The sequence below is a fragment of the Zalophus californianus genome, chromosome 16 (genome assembly GCF_009762305.2).
Source record: "Zalophus californianus isolate mZalCal1 chromosome 16, mZalCal1.pri.v2, whole genome shotgun sequence".
NCBI lineage: Eukaryota > Metazoa > Chordata > Mammalia > Carnivora > Otariidae > Zalophus > Zalophus californianus.
Genome location: NC_045610.1, coordinates 58,148,261 through 58,169,970, shown reverse-complemented (window position 1 = coordinate 58,169,970; position 21,710 = coordinate 58,148,261). Strand labels below are relative to the sequence as shown.

At 47.2% G+C, this 21,710-nt stretch overlaps 1 protein-coding gene across 8 annotated transcripts in view; it reads right to left on the bottom strand.

The window, feature by feature from the left end:
• The window catches only part of SEC14L1 (SEC14 like lipid binding 1), a 53,275-nt gene extending 37,246 nt beyond the window's left edge, over positions 1-16,029 (bottom strand). For 3 of the 8 annotated variants that reach the window (XM_027624983.2, XM_027624991.2, XM_027624989.2), the window contains exons 1-3: positions 15,870-16,028; positions 14,687-14,790; positions 13,810-13,902 (exon numbers count right to left, since the gene is read on the bottom strand). In XM_027624983.2, the coding sequence (XP_027480784.2) occupies positions 13,810-13,872 (63 nt within the window). In that variant the 5' untranslated portion in view covers positions 13,873-13,902; positions 14,687-14,790; positions 15,870-16,028. Of the gene's footprint in view, positions 1-68; positions 141-13,809; positions 13,903-14,686; positions 14,791-15,869 lie in introns of all 8 variants that reach the window. The other 5 variants (XM_027624985.2, XM_027624986.2, XM_027624988.2 and 2 more) reach the window with 4 other exon arrangements.
• Between the last annotated feature and the right edge of the window lie 5,681 nt (positions 16,030-21,710).

Here is a 21,710-nt window from a genome sequence, read left to right as displayed (position 1 = left end):
TTTTTGTATTTGCTTTCCACCATAAAAATAGTATTATTTGGCACCCCCAAATAAACATAACGGCAAACCATGTTCTGTCCCATAGCACTTAGCTATGTCAGGCATCCAGATGATCTCAATGTGTTCATACTTTTTTCAGACTGTCAAAATAAAAAGCACAACATTAACCAATCCCTATTAGAGAATTAAAGGACACTACAGTTGACCCTTGAACAACGAGTTTGAACTGTGCAGGTCCAAATACACACAGATTTTTTTCGATACAGTACAGTATGGTAAATGTATTTTTCTTATGCCTTTAACGTTTTTTTACCTTGTTTGATTGTAGGAATATGGTATATGATAATACACAAAATCTGTATTAATCAACTGCTATGTGACCAGTAAGGCTTCGGTCAACAGTGGCCTATTAGTGGTTAAGTTTTTGGACAATCAAAAGTTATATGCAGATTTTTAACTGCACTGGGGGAAGGGGGGAGGTCCGTGCCCCTAACCTCTGTGTTCAAGGGTCAATTGTGGTTAGAAAAAAAAGAGGTAGACACATCTTTTAAGTTGATCTTTATACTTAAGATACCACCGTCAATAAATCTTGAAGGTCAAATGTTTCATAGGCCACAATTACTTAAGCCCCAGGGAAACAAGAGTGTCCAGAGTGCTATGAAAGGTTTCTCCTCTCTCAGGTTTTCGTGTGCAATCACATGACTGATCCATGCGTGGTCCAATGGCAACCAAAACACACCATGATTTACCAAACCCATTCCTAATCCATAAATTGTTTTGTCTAATAAATAGCAAACAGAGTATAGGTGGCAACAAAAATAGCAGTTCTGCATATTCCTATTCAAATCAAGTTGGGATTTGGCAGAGTACTGTTTTACTTTCCAGAGTGTAAAAAATAAATCCATGGACTTCAGAAAAGCATCTGGTGTTCCAGCGTATCGCAGCTGTCAGCTTTGAAAGATGCCATGTGTTTGCCCACATAAAAGAATGTAATGAGCTATGGAAATATTATCCGGTTTCATGAACCAGAATAAAAACTCCATCATCAGTAGGCTGAAAGTAGGAGCTATTTTAATCCATCAGGAACATATCTGTCGTGCACTATTTATTAGAGGCCTGTTACACAAGTCGCACCTCCCAGACTGTCCAGCGCCCACTTCCCTATTCTCTCTGCTGCTTCTCTCCCCCTACGGCCGGAGCCCACCGTTGTACTTCACTGGCTCTACACCTGCTGTTAGATGCTGTTCTTTCTTCAGAAACCGGGCGCCTGGGTGGCTCAGTCGGTTGGGCGTCTGCCTTCAGCTCGGATCATGATCCCAGAGTCCTGGCATCGAGTCCCGCATCGGGCTCCCTGCTCAGCGGGGAAGTCTGCTTCTCCCTCTCCCTCTGCCCTTCCCCCTCCTCTCTCTCTGAAATAAATAAAATCTTTAAAAAAAAAAAAAAAGAGGGGCGCCTGGATGGCTCAAATGGTTAAATGCCTGCCTTCAGCTCAGGTCATGATCCCAGCGTCCTGGGATCAAGCCCCACGTCTGGCTCTTGGCTCAGCAGGGAGCCTGCTTTTCCCTCTGCCTCTCCCCCTGATCATGCTCTCTCTCTCTCTCTCTCTCTCTGTAGCTCTGTGTCTCGAATGAATAAATAAAATCTTTAAAAAATAAAATTAAAAAAAAAGAAACCAACAGCAACAGCAACCATGAGATGTAAGTTACAGATATACTTTGAATACAGGGGACCAAATTCAGTGGTAGAATTCTTCAAGGAAGCTGTCTTTTGGATCTAGAATCTACTAATACAAAGGACAAAAAAAAAAAAACCTAGAGAGATATGCATTTTTTTGGTTGATATTATAGTCAAAAACTAGATCTTAAAAGTATACAGTAAACACGACAGCCGAAAAGTGGAAGCAACCCAAGTGTCCACTGACGGATGAATAGATGAACAAAACGTGGTATATACATCAAATAGATTATTCAGCCTTAAAAAGGAAAGAAATTCTGACACCTGCTACAACATGGATGACCCGTGAAGACATGATACTGAGTAAAATAAGCAAATCACAAAAGGACAAATGTTGTAGGATTCCACTCATATAAGGAACATAGTTCTAATCAGAAACAGAAAGTAAAGAAGGGGCAGGGTGTTTACCAGGGAATGGGGGTTGGGGAGCTGGTGTTTAATGGGTACAAAGTCTCTGTGCGGGAAGGTAAAAAAGTTCGGGGGATGGATGGCGTTGATGGCTACATAAGGTGGACCCGTTAGCACACTGAACTGTACACTTGGAAATGGTTAAAATGACAGATTTTATATTAGTGTATATTTACCACAATACAGTATAGTACAAGTACAGGTTCTTTACCTGAAAATTAGCAAAGTCATACAAATAACTAAATTAAGACAAGTTCAAAGAAACACATGCTTGTAACTTTGGTATCACTAAATAAACTCAAGAACAACAGTCTGAGAAGCATATAAAGCAAATAAATAGTCTCCGTCTTGGCACGTTAAATCCTTCAAAAGAAAACATAATGTAGTAAGAATCTCTTGACACAGCCTGTTAAAGAATCTAGTCTTTTCAAAAAATTTAACAGTTATAACTGAAACCAACTTCCCTTCCTCCAATTCCATTTGCTATAAATTCTAATTAAGGAGAGCTACACCAGTGGTTCTCAAACCTGAGCAGGTATCAGAATCACCTGGAGGGCTGCGAAACCACGCTGTGGCGCCCACTCTCAGAAAACCCCGATTCAATAGAGAATCAGAACTTAGAACTGCTAGAATTTGCATTCTAAATCAACTTTGTGTTAAAAGCAAAATGAAGATAACAGGTGTTTGAGCAAGAGTCCTAATATTAATAGCATAAATCCTGCAATACAACCAATGATCTCTTAAATTTACTTAAAATCTGTACCTTACAGCTTTTAGGTCTGGACTTGGTTTTTAAGACATACACAGGGATTAAGCTAGGAAAAAGAAGAGAAACACACACATTTATGAGTAGGACTACCTAATGCTACAGAATAACTTATTCATTAAGGAAAAAAGTCATATAATAATCAACCTTTCAGGTTTAAACCTGAAGATATCTCAAAAAAAAAAAACGAAACAAACTAGAATACCATATTACCAGAGTCAATAATTTTTTTTTTTTAAGATTTTAATTATTTGACCGAGAGAGACACAGCAAGAGAGGGAACACAAGCAGGGGGAGTGGAAGAGGGAGAAGCAGGCTTCCCGTGGAGCAGGGAGCCCGATGCGGGGCTCGATTCCAGCACCCCGGGATCATGACCTGAGCCGAAGGCAGACACTCAATGACTGAGCCACCCAACAATTTTTAAATGAATTTCACGTTCTATAGGAGAACCACAGAAATGAAATTCTTTTATAATTGGTATTCATCACGATGGGAGAAAAGCCACCCAAAACACCAAATGATACATAAACCAGGACACATTTTTTAGTCAACTATAGTGCTTATATACTTCAGTTCACTGAATATGGACTCTGTTTTACCCACAAAACATGATTTGAGTTAGATTCCTTCAAAACATGACTCAACGACAAGTAGCAAATACCTCCAACCAAAAGAGCATGATCCAATGTGACCTTCTGTCAGAATTTTCATTACCAGAAGCAGAAGTTCCACAGGAACACACGCATATATTCCAAGACTGACTTACTCCTTAGACAAATATATTTGAGAGCTTACTATATGCTCAAGTTACAAGCTGAAGGTGGAGAGACCAGTGAGGTGACGGGGCCATGAGAACACAGAGAGGGAATCCCACCTAGGAGAAGTGAGTCCAACCAGTTAGAGCCAGCCACGTGGGAAAGAGGGAGGGAGGAACCCCAAGCAGTCTGCAGAAAGGCGCAGAAGCTGTGGGGAATAACGGCATACTGTTGAAACTCCCACTGGTCCGATATAACTGGATGTGCAGCAAACGTGGGGGGCTCATGCGGGGAGATGAGGCTGGGGAGAGAGGCAGGAGAAGATGGGGAAGGGCCCCGGGTACCAGGCTGGGTACCAATCTGAGCCTCACCTTGAAGGTGCGGGGCAGACACTTAAGAACTCCAACACAGAGCATGTTCAGGTTTACAATCAGAGCCCCTGGCAGCAGCCCAGAGAAAGAGGAGGTGGGTGAGATGGCGTCAGCAGTCCGAGTCCAGAAGCCCTGAAAAGGATGCCAGGAACTGTCATCCTGTCATCGGAGAGGAGCCAACACGATCGGAGACAGGCAGATTCAGAAACAATTCGGGTGGGGCACCTGGCTGGCTCAGTCAGAGGAGCATGTATGTGACTCCTGACCTCGGAGTCGTGAGTTCAAGCCCCACATGGGGTGTAGAGATGACTTAAATAAGTGAAACTTAAAAAAAAGAAAGAGAGAGAGAGAGAGAAAGGAAGGAAGGAAGGAAGGAAGGAAGGAAGGAAGGAAGGAAGGAAGGAAGGAAGGAAGGAAGGAAGGAAGGGTGAGTTCGTTCGTTCATTCGACGTTCTGGACAGGGGAGGGTCTGGTCATCACTGAGGCCAAGGGGCGCGCAGGGAAGGCAGCCAGGGACGCCGAGGTCTCTGGTCTGAGGGCAGGGCCGGCCACATGGCCGTGGCACTGATCAGAAGCAGCAGATCAAAGGTAAAGGCAGAGCTTCAGAGACATTTTATTGGGGTTTTTTGTGTATTTGTTTTCTGTTAGGCTGTGTTCTTTGCGCAGGCAGGAGGAGGGAGTGAATTCTGTTTCAGAGACACTGAATTTGTATATAGTCAAATGGAGGTGTCCTAGCAGGCAGTTGGCTAGGAATCTGGAAGCTCCTGAGTGGGAGTGTAGGCTGAAGATAAACTTTGAGATCTTCTGTTTATAAAGTAACAGTTGAAGCCATGAGTTAAATGAGGCTGCCCAGGAAGAGATGTCAGGTGAGAGAGAACTGGATCGTTCTAAAATAGCATTAACTACCAATTATAACACCATGATGCTTATGAGGGCCAGAAAACACAAAATCTATAACCGGTGGTCCCCAAATAGCAAGACAAGTATGAGAGGAGGAGTCCATCTGCCAGCAGAAAGGGTGGGAGTCGGGGGTGAGAGGCAAGACTGGTCAGAGGGCAGGCTGGAGAGTTCCACAGGCAGCCTCTGGTCAAATATGCAAGGCACCGGCACTTACACACCGGATGCTTATCAGTAACTCAAAGTATGCTCTGAATACTCTAGTGCGAAACAAGCAGGAGAGCCATGAAACAGATGGTAAGATTTCTGAATGGAAAAGGGATCCAGTACATCAAGATACATAAAGTTACCTTATATAGAGTGATAATGATATATACATAAACTTTTCATTAAAAAGAAAAAGGCTAGTTCTCCTAACATCAAATTGTACCTTGCAAAAGAATCTGAATGCAGGATATGCTCTCTGTTTCAACATGTAAAATCACTCCCCTAGAAATACACAAAACTGTTTCCCTCCTGTACAGGTTAAAATCAAGAAAGAAGAATCAGTTATGACACCAGCAAGCCAAGTCCTCTCTTCGGTGAACTTCTCTGTGGACGCTTCTCCAACCAGCCTGATAGCCCTACCCAGGGCTCAGGTGGAAGAACCACCGGGAGCCAGACCCCTCAGACCACTGCCCCCCGACCTCACTAGCCCCCAGCCAGGCCTCCACCAGCACCCGCTTGCTGCTCCTGCTACCCACAAACCCTCTCAGTCAAACCTGCCAATAGATGAACTCCTTTCAACCGCTTTCTGTGTGAAACATGAGGACCAATGAAGTGGGTTAAAAAGTAACTATAAATAAACCCAGGAGTATTTTGCATCTTATTTGCAATTCAACATCCTTGAAGAGGGTCACTGGGACCAAACAGGAGCAGCAGGTTTTTGCCACTAAATAAATAAAGCCAATCTCCATCATCAAGCATTTCAACAGAGCCGCTAGAGTCGCTGAACTGACGTGAGGCTGCATCGGCTCCTATCTACTACCGGGAACAATTAGCCAAAGGTTAAGAGGACGGGGCTGGGCGATGCCCCAGTTTCTCTAATAAAGTGAGGGCATGAAAGGAAACAGGGAAGGGAGAATGTGGGAGAAGTGTGAGGATTGAAGACACAAAAACCAAGAGCGATGGCTGATCCAGAGTGGGAACCAAACACTGTCTGAAAAGACATCGTTCTTGACAGTAGAGAAAAGTCTGAACACAGTGTTTTCATTAACTGTGATGATGACATGGCAATGGAGTTTACAACAGAAAAAGGTCCTTACTGGTTAGAGATACGTGCTGAAGGATTTATGGATGAGTTCACAAGATGCCTGAAATCTGCTCTAAATACACCAGGAAAAGAACAAAAGGGGGGGGGGACAGATGACACAATAGTCAGTGGCAAAGCGCTGCTCCTGCCAGAGCGGGGTGATGGGGCCGCGGCGTTAGCTGCACGCTTCATGCTCTCTACTCACGTATGCTTGAAAATGTCCATAATACAAGGTTTCGGGGTTTTTGTGTGGTATTTTGTGTTTTCTCGGATTTCTGCACACCTCACCCTCACCCCAAAAAGACCAGACTCGGTCCAACTCCACGTGGGGCTCCTCTCATACTGCAGGCACACACACAAGTCTACCTGGGGTCCCCCCAGGTGTCCCCTGCTGTTTTGATACAGGAAATAAAGCCTAAATATAAGTACAAATGCCTGTTTCATCTAAAAGAAATCTTAAAAATAAAAGAAATATACACATTCAGAAAAGTCATTTACTCAACAGCGGCTCTGTTGAAATGCTTGATGATGGAGACTGGCTTTATTTATTTAGTGGCAAAAACCTGCTGCTCCTCTTTGGTCCCAGTGACCCTCTTCAAGAATGTTGAATTGCAAATAAGATGCAAAATACTCCTGGGTTTATTTATAGTTACTTTTTAACCCACTTCATTGGTCCTAATGTTTCACACAGAAAGCAGTTCATCTATTGGCAGGTTTGATTGAGAGGGTTTGTGTGTAGCAGGAGCAGCGAGCAGCGGGTGCTAGAGGAGGCCTGGCTGGGGGCTAATGAGGTCGGGGCGCAGTGGTAAATCAAAGAGGCAAGGAGCTGAGTCAGATCCTGCTTTAGATCTCCTTTGGATATTTCCTACTGAGCCACAACTGTCTTCACCCTAGCACATTAAAAATAATTCGGAATGCATAATGTGCTGGCAAGTGGGTGTAAGAGAAGGGAAAATGCCTAGTTCTATACAAAGTAGCATGTAATGAAAGTGTACTATAATTGTCCATTTCCAAAACTAAGTAAGCTTGACTAATTAATTAGACCCCAGCTTGTATTAAATGCAATAGGACTCACACTGTAGCACTCGAACACCCTATAAATGAGAAGAGTACAGCGTCCCCCCACTGAAAACTGACCTTAATACACCATCAGAGAAATTGGATCACTTCCCTCCATTCCTAGACTTGAATAAATTGTTTAAAGTCAGCTACCCAAAATACACGAACACTGCTTATTCACCTCTGAGTAAAAACAAATCCTACCGTGTATTAGGCTGCCCGAAGATTTAATACCACCTCAGTCAACGAGAGGATGTATTTCAGTACCACCATGAGAAACTCGGACACCAGAGCCAGGGATGCCAAAAGGCCCAGGGATGAAATCCAGGATGAGAGGAAGAAGATGTGTTCTTCTCGAACAATGAGAGACGGGATGACACTTCCAACTAAATGCTGCTCAAAACCCAACGTGCATGCAGCTCAGGTCAGAGGGAGAAACAGTGAAAAGTGGGACAGGTGGCTCAGAATTTCTTCAGGAGAATGGACGGGGCTTCCAGAGGCAGCCAGCTGCCAGAAGGAGTGAGCAAGGACAAAGCAAGTCTGGGTTCCAGCGGGACTTGTGCTCCCCAACCCCAACCAACCCGAGGAACAATGTGGAAGTGGGGCGGCTTGTGTGCCAGGCCGACTCCTCAGGAAGCACTCTATTTCTCGGATTTCTGCACACCTCACCCTCACCCCAAAAAGACCAGACTCGGTCCAACTCCACGTGGGGCTCTTCTCATACTGCAGGCACACATACAAGTCTACCTGGGGTCCCCCCAGGTGTCCCCTGCTGTTTTGATACAGGAAATAAAGCCTAAATATAAGTACAAATGCCTGTTTCATCTAAAAGAAATCTTAAAAATAAAAGAAATACACACATTCAGAGAAGTCATTTACTTACTGATTGATTTCACCTCGTATTTGGAGGTAGGCAAAGGGCTGGATGTAAAGAAGGAAGAGTGGGGGGCACAGGTATCGCCAGGCCCCATCTTCCCTACTTTGCTAACTGCGGGCTAACTCCTCCGCACCGCAGCCTTACACTAGGTAACTGGCCTCGTCACTGGGTCACCCAGCTGGTTTGTGGCAGGGATTAGATGTGCACCCAACTCAGCACATCTCTCCTTCCTGCCTTCATCAGCTGGTCTTAGCGGGAAGCCAGGAGGCACCTGGGGAAAGGGAACCCAGGAGACGCCTGGGGAAAAAAAAGGAAGAGCTAAAAACACAGAAATGAAACAAACAAAAATAAGAGAGAAGAGCAAAAGCAAATTTAGTGGTGGTGGGCCATTTAATCAACAACTGTACACTGGCAAATAGCTTTTCTGTTTGTTCAACCTATAAAAATACACTGCTTAAACTACTAGTAAGGTGCCTGTCAACAGAGCTTCGCATAATTTATGAAGATGTAAAAAAAAAAAAGTCAAATTCATCAGAAAAGGGCTCTGTTCCTAAGGGAAGTATTGGTTAATTGAAGGATCATCGTGCGTTACTTCTATTCCACAGAGAAAACGTAAATCTCTTATCTGAAAACAGACCACAGAGTTACATTTTAGATCTGAGTTTCCATCAGACCCACCTCCCAAGTCCTCACATACAAAGTTCCTGCGCACAGACGTCAGCTGACCAAGTGCAATCCAAGAGCCTACTACGGGTTTAGGGCCAACACCTGAGGGAACAGGGGAAAATAATCTGCAAAGTCACTGCCCCTGAGGAACATAGACAATAGTTGTATGGAACCCTGAGAATAAACGAAACTCTAGTTAGAAGGAGAAGTAGCTAACCCTGACGACCCTGATAAAAAAGAGTCAAGGAAAGGGAGAGAGACCCGGGTGGTCCCTCAGAGGCCCGGGGAAGAAGCTAGGTCGGCAGGACCGAGATTCAAAGAAACAGACGGGGAAAAGCAAGCAGCTCAGGCGAGGAAGGAAGTGTCAAAACGGTGTAAGGGCCGGAAAAACACTGTGTGGCAACCGGAACAGCACAGAATAGATTTAAAAATGCCTATTTGTGAAGTAAGGTTACTTACTTCACAAAGGGAGGACAGGAAGGTCCTCGAGGAAGAGCACGGGAGTTTAGAGCAGGTGAGACAGTAAGAGGTCACCCAAATGGGACTGCCACGCGGACACAGCGTCTGGCAGCAGAACGCGGGGTGACCTGAAGGCGTACAAGACGGAACAAGAAAACAACTCACTCGGGCAGTGCCGGGAGAGAAAGGAACAGAAACGGGGGACCCGAGGGCACAAGCAGAGGCTGTGTCTGCTGGGCCACAGACGGTGGCGGGGGGAGGCTGGAAGAAGGCCGGTGCTCCTGAGAGCGGGCCCGGGCGCACCGTGCTGGCGCGGAAGGCAGCGGGGCCTGCGGCGGGGCCCCTCCCAGCACGCGCTCCACGGGGTCAAAACGACAGCTGTCCTCAGGAGGAAAGGGAGGAGAGGCCAGTCCTCGCCCCACTTGTGCATGCGGGCACAGAGCTCCCTGGGCCACCGCAGAGGACAGCGGCAGGCCTTCTCCTCTCCCCGCACCCACACCCGGAGGTACCCCCGCACCCAGAGGTACTGGACCCCTCCCGGTCGCCCTCCCGCGCCTCTCTTCGACCCGCTCCCTACCTCCTTCACCCCTCCTCGGGTTGGTAGTAAGAGGCCTGTGACGTCAGGAGGGGGAAAGCTGTGCCTGAAAATGTTTCGTTTTAAAACGGTTTTCCCCCAGAAATGTCAACGTGAAACACTCTCCCGCAAGCGCGTCAGAGTCCTCCCTGCCATGCCAAGCTCCTGCTTTGTGGGACCCCCTCGCTCCGCCTGGGCAAGACCCCAAATCTTTTAAGCGTCCTTCAGGGATTCAACATGCCTCCCAACAGCCCGGGCAGAGGCTGGACAAGTCAGAGGCATCCCGGGGAACAAGAACCTTCAGAAGCCCCCGCAGGGTGCAAGGAACGACGGACTTGGGAAGCAGATCTCTGCCACTAAGTGCGCCTCGGGCTCCTCACCCTCCGAGGTGAGACAGGGGCTTTCGGGCCATTTCTCCACTCACTGAAGCCCTAACGTGCTGTTTCTGGGCAAACGTCTCACAAAAGCAAGCCCTTAAAATGCTACAAGCGCCCGCTGGAAAACTCTACCTCCATCTTGCTTGTTTGCCATTTACGAGTCAATGGGAACATCAACAAGATTTCTTCGTGCTACGGGTATACTGATCCCAAAACAAATGATCAATTTTAATTAACTCAATCAAATGCAATTAACAAATCTGATGTCCACTGTGTCGCTATTTATAGGAGGCAATTTCCACCTGAACCATTTTCTGGCAATACTACACTCAGTCACACCTCTGCTTGACAGATAAGGCCATGTTCTCACTGAGTGGCATTTTCCCCAACAGTCTCCTCCCCCCAGGGACCCCCCCATGAAGCAAGATTTGGAGCCTCCAATCAACCACCCACCGCCCCGGCACCCCCACCACTACCCAGCTCTCGCTGTGGCGCTCTCTCAAAACCCTTTCCCTTGGTGGGGGGGCACCCGGCTGGCTCAGTCAGCAGGGCATGGGACTCTTGGGCTCTGGGTTGCGGGTTCGAGCCCCACACTACGTGTGGAGCTTACTTAAAAAGGGCAACCTGAGGATCTTTGTGGGGACGGAAATGCTCTGTATCTTGACTGTATGAATATCAGTATCTTGGTTGTGATACAGTATTATAGTTTTGCAAGATGTTCCCATTGGACAAAAATGGGTAAGGGTACATGGCATCTTTCTGTATTATTTCTTATGATTGCATGTATATCTAAAAGTATCTTGAAATTAAAAGTTTAATTAAAAAAATTTATCCCTTGATGCTATAGTTCTGTTCTTGCTTTAATTGTGTCTCTCCTCGCTCTGAAGAACTGCAAAGAATATTCCCAGACTTATTCTATTATACTACTGTTTCTTCTCAATGAAAAAAATAATAATAAAGCAAGGTAAATAAAGAGAATTTTATGACGTACAATTTCAGTCCGAAAAGTGGCCAATGACACCACACAAAAATCACTAAGGACTTAAAACACTCTAGCTTCTATCTAATTCTGGAAGAACTTATTTCATTTTCAGATTAAAAAATACTTTCCACAACCCGAAAGAAAATGACTACTTGCCTCAAAACAAAAGCAATTTAAAAATGAGTTAATTTTAAAAGCCTGGGGGGATGGTTCAGATCTTGAATTTCAAATTCTCCTGTAAATCCACATATAAAATGGGCAGGACAAACTTCACCATTTTGAAAATAGTCAAGTAAGGAAAATATGGAAGTTGATCATTAGTCAAAACTCCTCTTTATTAATCTAGTGTCTGCAGAAGAGACCAAAAAAAAAACCTCTGCCTCCCACAATCAGGGCAGCACTGAGCTTTTCAGATCATACTTAATGTTTTAGAGAACAGAACGCACCACCCCTGGCTCCTGGTTCCTGTGTTCCCCTGCCGACCCGGCCTGGCCAGCCCCTGGGGCAGTTCTCGGCCTCAGACGGAGCCACTGGGCTCCACTGCTCCCCACACCTCTCCCCCACCTCCGCCAGCGTCTGCCAACTGAAAAGGGTTAGGCCACCCACCCTGGGCAAATAATCCACAGACTGGCCAATAACCTACATCCTTGCTCCAGGGGAGAGATGCCCAGATCGAGCCTCTCTAGAATCTGAAACATGACAAGACTCGGTCACTTAGAAACTGAAAGAAAGCAACAAGAAATGCCACAAAGTTGGACTAGGGCTTGGAGGGGCTTTGAACAGCTAAAACAGCACCAGAGCTGAAGCCACAGGGGAGGGCAAACCAGGAGTGAGCAAAGCAGCCGACTGGCAGGAGACTGGCAGGAGACGGGGAAGAGAGGCTCCCCCCTGTGGAGCAAGGCCGAGTCCCACGGGGTGAAGTTCCAGGGACAACTGCAGCCAAGGTTCCCCAGAGCTGCCGGGAACCACCTTCCAACGCCCAGTTCTTGGAGCTCAGCCCAGCCAGCTCGCATTCCTGCATTTCTGTGCGATTCACATCACCACATCACACCACATGTGTTCCCTCGAACAATACCCCTTCTCAAGCTCTCTGGAGTGGGTCTTTGCTGCATACAACCAAAAGCCAAAGCAGTACACATAACATGCAAACAGGAAACAAGCCTCTCTGATAAACCATTAACATAAAATACTGAACAGTCCTGGTATTTAAGGGAAACACGGTGGCGCCAGGCTGGCTCCATCAGTCAAACACACGACTCTTGATCTCGGGTTCGGGGGTTCGAGCCCCACACAGGGTGTAGAGATTACGTAAAAGTAAAATCTTCAAAAAAAAAAAAAAAAAAAGGAAATACAGAACTAAAAGCACCACCCCCGTGCCAAAAGAAAAACCCCCAAAACCTCACACTGACAGAGAAGAGGCACAAGGGAACTTTCTGAGGTACTGGATGGAAAGGTTCTGCATCCTGACAGAGGTGTGGGTCACTCTTTCATCAAAACTGATCAAACTGTACACCTAATGTTAACGTGACCATCTCAATGTATGTAAATTATGTCTCAATTTAAAAATTTCCTAAATCTAAATTGTTTCCTTGAGACGACTTGCCTTTTGGGGGTTATTTTTCAAAACCATATTGCTCCAGATAAATCTCACAAACAAGGTTGCGCAGAAACAGCCAGATGCAAAAACACCACCTGAGTTTCTAGTTAAATATAGAACAGAAACAGCCAACACTCATCAATGGTGCTCGAAGTCAGAGCAGCGAAGTCAGAGCAGTGGCTAACTTTGAGGTGGGAGGGAGGGGGCAAGGGGGATTTCTTGCTGGGCTGGTATGTTCTGGATCTTGATCTTGGTCCAGTTTGGCATTTTCATCGTTATGTTCGTGACAAAAGCATTTCCTGTACGCAGGTTATATTACACCTTAACAGTAACACAGAAAAGAAAGGAGAAGAAGGAATACCCAAAAATATTCTAAAAGTGATTTGGAAAGATTTGTTTTGCATCTGGTGAAATGCTTATTTTCAGCCAAACTCTGCAGATAAATAACAAAGAAAATTAAGACTTGAGTTACCCCGTTTGTGGAATTCTACTATGCCTCACGAACTTGATGTCAAGGGGAAAAACTCATTCAGCAGAGGCCTTAGAATAATCTAAATTAAACTCCATCCCATAGTGTTCATTGCTATGTAAGTGAATACCCGGACAACCAGAGCGCGCTTCTGAATGAGCAGCAGAGGGAAAAAAACCACTCTGCACATCCCTTTTCTACTTCAACAAACAAACAAAAAGACCAAAATCCAGAAGAAGTATTTTCAGAATCGCACTTCTGTGTTTTCAAAGAGAGAATTAACTCAAATTCACATATTAACCGGAGGTGCGTTTGTAAAAAACAAACATGCAGGTTTTCATTTTTAGAGATTTATGGTTTAAAAACATTTCATGAACTCTAGATCTGGATCAAAAGCATAAAAACCGAATAAGTAAAAGTGGAGCAATGGAAACAAATTATAACATTTACATCCATTTACAGATCATCAAATTTGCATACTTAAAAAAAAAAAAGCCAAAGACTAAATTAAAATGTAAAGTACTTACAGCCATAATTAATTCAAAGGGGTGTTTATACACCCTCACGGGTGACTGGTATTTCTGCACCATGACTGTAACACAATAGCAATCCTCTCACACCTGCAAAACACAAATATATATGATTTAAAAAAAACCATGATTAAGTCTGGAAAAAATTAAGTCTGCATTTACTCATCATACCACAGTCTAACTGTAGAAAGGGACCTCAATAATTCTCTACACACAAAAACCCAAAGATGACACTTGGACTATACAAGGAAGGAGAAGGTAATTAGACAGTAAGAAAAGGTGAAGGAAGTCCAAGTGTCATGAGGGAAACAGCTCTGCTCTGCCTCCTGGGGCCTCTCCAGGGGCTGGGCTGGGTACAGGATCCCAGTTCTTTCCAGCACTGAAATGTTATATGGTCCGATTATTAGTTCTTGAATCATTTTCCCTTCCACAACTTCTACAAGAAGCCAAATAAAAATTATGGCACTTCAAGATATTAAGTCTGAAGACACACAAAAATAAAAATGGAAAAAAATACTATTGTATTTCAAATTATGGAATACTCCTCAAAAGCTAGCTTTAAAGTAAACCTGGCAATCCCTGTTTTCTAACTGCATAGACTACAATTTCAGAGACCTGTCTTCCAATGGCAGCAACACCAAGCACTCCAGCTGGGTGGAACCTCCAGCCTCAAACAGCTGTGATACCTGTCAATAATCCACTAAATGCTGGAGCCTACGACCCAGAGGAAGGAATCCTCCTACAAGGTACCTATTCCCACTCCGGTGCCAGCCTACACGCATTTTTCTGAAAAACACACTTTTTTTGGAGTCCTTTGCGTGACTTTGATTCCCTATTTAAAAGTGAGGAAGAAAAATAAATCCAAAGAGCCTACCTGTCCTGCTGAGAATAATCATTAAGAATGTTACTTCATGTGAATATGGTCAGAGGATATTCAAATGTACAAAATGGAATATCCTCAAGGAGCCCAAAGTCTAGCTGTAATAAAAAAAAAATTATGGAGATATATTTTATTTCAGAAGATTCTTATCTACATTATTACATTTAACCAGGTCTGGAACTCTCTCTGGTGTGTTTGTTTAGCATATCTCTCTGCAAGAACAGGTTATGTTGGACAACAGCACTGGCATGTTACAGAATTACTCTCGGTGACCTCAAACCAGTCATTTGACTTCCCTCGGACTCAGTTTCACCTCTGGAAAATGAGGTTTGAGGTGAGATAATCTCGAAGGACTTCCAACTCTGAAATCTTGACACTCAGAGCCAAACTCCGGAGTCCTCCATGTCACTCCACTGGAAGCCGGCATTAATATCGATTCTGGGACTGGCAGGTCCTGCCGCGCGGGGACCACATTCTATTTCGTTTTGTAAACCTAACAATGCCGGTGCACAATTTTTAAATTGGGAAAATTAACTTTAGAGCATCGCCCAGAGACGGGGAGGCTGGTCACAGGGTATAAAAAGGGATGCGGGGGTTGGGGGAGACTTAAAAAGCAGAATGCTCGGCGAAGATACTCTAACACCCATTCAGGATTCCACTGCCCGGAAGAACCCAGAGTGACTACGCTGGGGAACCTGCTAATTCACGAGCTTCTGAACTCCTGCCAGTGCCCAGCTTCGGATGCTCAGGTCCAGAGAAACGTCCTACGTGGGAATCCGGACTTACAACGGCCAAGTGGCATCCTGGACCAGGGCAGCCTCTATTGCATGACAATTGGTGCTTAAAAATCAGCCAATGGCCAGAGCCAGGGAGTCCACCGCGCGCAGGCGGAGGGGCGGCCAGGCCCTCGGGCCGGTCTAGGGAGTCCAGCGCGGCGGGCCCCGCGCCCCCAGCCCCGGCCAGCCCGGCGGTGGGGAGCCGAGAGCGGGCTTGGACCCCAAACTCTGCTTCCCGCAGGGAGGGCTCCCGGAGTGGGAAGGCGGGGGCTACGGGGGGCTACCGAGGAAGCGGGGGCGGTGGGTCCCCTCCCTCCCGGGCCGAGGGGCCGCGTAGAGCCCCGCGGCGCTGGGAGGGGCAGGGGGCGCGCTCGGAGCCCGCCGCGGCGACGCGCGCCTACCTCTTGTCAGAAAGGCCGGGCCCGGGACGCGGGGCGGCGGGGGGCGCTCATGCTGGCGGCTCCGTGGTGCCGTCGCCGTTCCACTGCCCGCGGCCGCAGCTCCGCGGCCGGTTCCGGGGAGTGGACCGGGGGGCGGGAGCGGGAGGGGCGCGGCGAGGCTCGAGTGGTTGTTACGGGTGACGGGGAGGGCGGGGCCGGGCGGCCGGAAGGAGCGCGCGTGCGCGAGCCCGGCCGAAGGACGGAGGCGGGCGCGACGACGGTTGCTAGGGGAGGGGGCGGGGAGCCACAACCCGGGCCGAGCCGCGCTGCGCAGGCGCCATCTCGGGGGCCCGGCGGGCGTGGGAGGAGTTCGGAGCTGGCGCAGGCCCTGACGCACAGGCTGGTCTCACTAGAGGCCGCTGGCTCCGCCCTGTTTGCGTCACGGGGCGGGGCTAGGACGAGGGGCGGAGCGAGACGCCAAAGTGGGTAGCGAGGTGGGCGGGGAGTTCCGCTGAGTTGGAGCAGGCCGGTCCCCGCCCCGGCCTTCTGGTTTTGTGGCTGCCGGGGGCCGGGGCCAGGGCGCTGCCCTGAGGTCTGACCGGCGCCGGAGGTCCGGTGCCTCCTCATTTTTTGTGCACTGCTCAGGAGCGGCAGGCCTCCCCCTGCAGTGCCCTGACCACATTCTCGCCGAGTAATGCAGCTGAGGCGAGTGTCAGGGCTTGCGAGGGGCTGGGCGGAACCGAGCATCATCTTGTCAACAGGTCCAGGCCCCGCAATGGAACTGACGTGAGACCAGGTCAGCCCCTCGAGACCAGGAGGGCTGCGTTCCAGCGGGAAGGCGCAGTTCCAGCGCCAGCTTTGAAGCACGAGTGTGATACATGCTGAGACGCGGGTCCTTAAGGGGGGCGAAGGACTGGAGAGGGCCACGGCGCACGGCCCCCCACACGTGATTTCTCCGGCGGTGTCACTGCTGTGCCCTTTGTATTAGTCACCCTGGGTGGCTGCACATTGGATGCTCTGCCATCGCACAGCCCATTTCCGGAACTGCTTTGGAATTTCCTTCAGGGCCAGTTTAGCAGCCACACAAGAACGTCATGGATAACTTGATCACACCTTGTTTTTCGCAAACCATCATTTTCCAACTTGAGCACCCACACTGCTCACTACACTCAGCTCCGACTGGCTTTTGCCTGTTAGTAAAAATCACATCCACCTTCAAAAGATGCTTTCAAAAAGAGACGTCCCAGGAATGATGAGCCTCCCGGTAGGAGTAAACAGCAGCACCTATGAAATTGGTCTTGCCGAAAACTGACCTGATCTGATAAACCTGTAGGTGTAACCACCAATTTACAGGGAGCAGAGAACAGAGGAACATGCCAAATGATACCATGGCGAAGCAATTGCCCAAGCCTCAGCTGGGGGTAACCCTGCATGACAAACACATTCTTTATCGGATAAATTCCAAAGGAAAAAACCCGGGGGGGGGGGTGAGGGCCTAAAGGAGATTGGGAGATCACTGAGCCATACACTTAGGACTCCTGCACTTTTGTCTGCATATAGTACACTTCAGTTAAAACTTTTCAAGAAAAAACAGACCTGAGACTTGGACCAATTGCAGTATATGAACTTGATTTCCATCCTGATTTTCACAAATAAAGTGTTATGAAACCAGGGAGATTAAAAACATTGAACATACAATGATATTAAAAACTTACTAATTTTTTAGGCGGGATATGGTATTATGGCTAAAATTTTTCAAAGGAGCCCTGTCTCTTAGGGACATGCTGAAATATTTTGGAGTGAAATGATGTGATGTCTAGGATTACCTTCAAAATAAGCCAGCTGGGGAGAAGGGGGAGTAAAGGCTTAGATGAAATAAGACTGGTCTTAAGTTGATAACTGTTCATTGTATGATTGTGTCCACTGTTGTATATGTTTGTAATTAACAATAATAAAACATTTTTCACAAAAAAAAAGATGGTCTGTCACCACTGAGGCTGGCAAATCAAGACATAATTACAAAAGAGGTATTTGAAAATGTCTCAAGCAATAGTAGTATCGTTGGGATACAAGAACAGACTCCCAAGGAATCTAATTTGAAGGAAACAACACTTGTTTAGATGTATAAATTATGGTATGTTTGTTTTTAAATCAGTTTTATTGCGCAAGTGTCCAAAACCTACAAGAAACTCTACTGAGGGACATACTACAGAGTTAAATGTAAAGAAGCAGTCTGTCTTGTTAGCACATGTCTGCAGAGCTCTTACTATATGGCAGACCCTGGGTGAGGCATAAAGATGAGTAGAGTGTAGAGGGGAAAGCAGGGAAGTCAGGGGATCAGCTTTGGCGGCCGGTGACCAGAACCGCAAAGTAAAAGTGTCATGACAAAATAGCAGTGTATGTCCCTCACCTGTGAATGAGGTCCAGGGCTGGTATGGTGCCTCGATCACCAATATCAACGGCCAGCTCCCCCAAAGGACCATCAGAATAATGTGCTGATGAACCAAACGAAGGCCAAGGTGATTGAAGCAACAACAGCAGGAGAGAGCTCCACCTGGACCAGAGTCAACCTGGAGACGCTCTTGGTGCATCAGCTGGGGGAGGTCAGGGGAGACATTTCAGGGTGCATGGGTCTCAGCTTAAGTGTTCAAGGCAGGTCTCTCAAAGCTGAGGCCTCAGAAGGACCGGGCCAATGTGTGATGTAGTCGTGGACGCCTGGTGGACACAACAAGCCGAAGGTCTCGAAGATTCTAGTCTTGTTAAGTAAACAGTTGTCTGATAAACAAGCTGTTTGCCCAAGTGAGCAACCTAACCTCCTGAGAGGGGGGGGTTGTTTGCCAAGATGAGCCACCTTTTGTTAGAAGACATTATTTTTCATGAGTATCCTGAAGCAAAGAGTGAAGCTATTTATTGGTTTACAGTCTTATCTTCCCCAGGCAAGAATTCTCTAGGTGAAGAGTCAGTCATATTGACACAGGAGTCCTGACAGTTAAGCTGTGTGGATTCAGGTGGTCTCATTTCTCATCATCAGGACCATGGGTTCCTTCTGTCTCGCTGCCTTGCCCTTATCTCAGTATCGCCTTGGCCCCCAGCCAGCAGGTAGGAGCGAGCAAAGAGGATCAAACACCCTTCCTCGAATAGCACTTTGTCAATGCAGGTTGTGTGTGTGCACAGAACAAAGGGCAGGACTGGTGGGACCGTGAAACTCTAGTGGAGATGACACGATGTGGCCTCCCTGGTCTGCAACAGCAACCCTGCTCTCTTCTTCAGACTCTCTTGAAAGTCGTACTAGGAGAGTATTCTAAGTGAATACTCTGAGTGAAGCCCCAGCTCGATGAGCATTTTTATTAGTGAACTCCTCACCTGTCTGCTGTCACCTCTCATTTGGTGGATGGAAGCCTTGATGGGTGGCCTGGAAGGGAGACCGAAGATTCCTAAGTTCTGGCATCCACAGAGAGACCCTCTGGCTCTTTTGGGTCGCTCAGCTGAGTTACCACTAGGAGCTAGAAGCTGAAGCTGCCGTTCCGTGGGGCCACCTCTGGCTGATGTGGTCAGGACGTGGTATCAGTGGCCTGCTCACACCTGCCTAGACACCGACGCTGTGGCTGTTACATCTTTCCCAACAGGATTGACCGGAGCTGGGGACACTGTCCCTGGTCCCTACAGCCACATCTTCTCCATTGCTCTTAGTGCTCTCAGGAGTCATCCCAAGGAAAGCATGGGAAGTTGGTGACACTGAGAGGACTGGGGGTATGGATTAAGGGGAGGGTCATTGCAGGAAAGACCCTGGGAGGCAGGTGACAGTCTTAGCTCAAATTTCAGCCTGCAGAGCCCCAATCTCTTCCCCACCACAGCCAAAGAAATAGGAAATAAAGGGCTGAATAATCTCTTTGAATGTAACTAAGACTTAGGGTCAATTAAACATCTAGGCTGTGTGAGAGGCCCAGTGGCACTTAATCTTATTCTCCGGGGCCCGACCCACCCTGGCATTTGCCCCTTGCACATCGGTCAGTCCCAGGGACATGTCCACTCTCCTCCATGTCTGGAAGAGATTACCTTCTCACTTGATGGTAAAAGACAGCCTTGCAAAACATGACAGATTCTCCTGACATGGGCCATCTGGCAAATTTTCCAGCCTGGAAAAGTGTGGAAAATGTAGCTTATCCCACAGGCACAATTTCCTAATGGAGCTGGCAGTCATCCAGTGGCCTTGAGCTAATACCATTGCATCATTCCCAACCTGGGAAAACTTCAGGCCAAGAAGCCAGATCTGCAAAATTATCATCTGACCTGACACATTTCTAAAATACCTCAGTTCAATCTGGAGAGGCAAAGCTCCCCTTTCCTTAATTGGTTTCGCTGCCAAAAAGCCTTCCTTCTTCCAGGGCCCTCTTAATGCTGCTGGCAGAATTCTCTTTCAAAACAACACAAACACAAACTCACACCTTGGCTCAAAACCTACATGGACGACAGAAATAAATTGAAGCATCCAAGCCTGTCATCTGAGATCTTCTATAAATCTTGTCCCCAGCTTTCCTTTGTCCAGAAAGACTTTCTTTCCACCTCCACTCTGTCTGTTCATTTATTCATCCCTTTGTTAACTCAGCAAACATTTATTCAGCTCCTTAATTTATTCAGACGCCACATTAAGCACAGGAGTGTAGGAAGATACACTATAGAAAAGCAGATTGGCCTTCCAGGTGCTCAGCCTACTGCACAGGGCAGCCATGGAAATGGGATAAGACTTCCTACATGGAAGATGTAGCTGGTAAGGTCTGTAGCCCTCTCTAAAGCCTTTCCTGTCACCTGTTCTTTTTCTATATGCGCCTATGAACTTGGCACTTCCACTTAAGGCATACTGCCTTCAATGAGATTGGAAGAGAAGCGGGTCTGTGTTCCATCAGATTGTAAGTTGCTTGGGTCCTAGGACCGTATCCACTCATTTTCTTCTCCTTGTCATGGCACCTGCCATTTTCCAGAACCCTATTAAATATCGGATGGGTTGAAGTCATGAGCCTTACATTGCATTGGATCTTTATTGTGGGTGCATTAGACACATCTCTCCGTCCCATGGGCTGAGCGGAGGCATCCTTGGGGGTGGTGCTTTCCTCACCCTGTTCTGTCCTCCGTGTCACCAAGCTAGGACACCGAGCCTAGGGAAGCAGCCCAGCGTAAGAGACTTGCTACCCTGTGCCCTGGGAAGCAGGGTGCTCATCCGATGAGATTTAGGACAACAAAGGAGATGATCTGAGGCCCTTCTCGGCTTCCAGCTCAGAGACATACAAATAGCCAACACAATCATACTTCTTTTTGGTTTGTTTGCTTACAAAATAGAGTCCTCGCTTCTGGGACCTGATGCAGCTGTGGTAAGCTAGATCGGGACTTAGCAAGTTAGCAATTGCTCCCCAGGCTGCTCCTCTGCTGGTCACACAAGATGGAGGTGGGGTTGGCCTGGCAGGAGCAACGGAGTATCAACAAGGGACAGACTGAAGGTCACACAACAAGATGACACCAAGTGAGGGATCAGAAGCAGAGCATCCTAAGTGGGATCAGTGATGCCTTTTTCCCAAGGCTACAGAGGGAAGAGAAACGCCTGCTCCACTTTCAGTCCTGTGGGCAGAGAGTGGACCTCACAGAGAAAAGCCAGAGAGGGCCCAGATCTCCCCCACTTTCTCTTTGACATGGATGAAAGAGAGGGCCACCTCAGACCCCGAAATCTCCTGTCACCCCAAAGGCTTTTGGCCATGGTGCGGGGGTGGGGGGTGTTTCTGTTCAATTCCTTATTTGGAGTGCAACCCACAGCCAGGCATCCCGCAGCTCTGCCTCCAGAATGTTCTGTGACCTCCCGCTGAGAACCACACA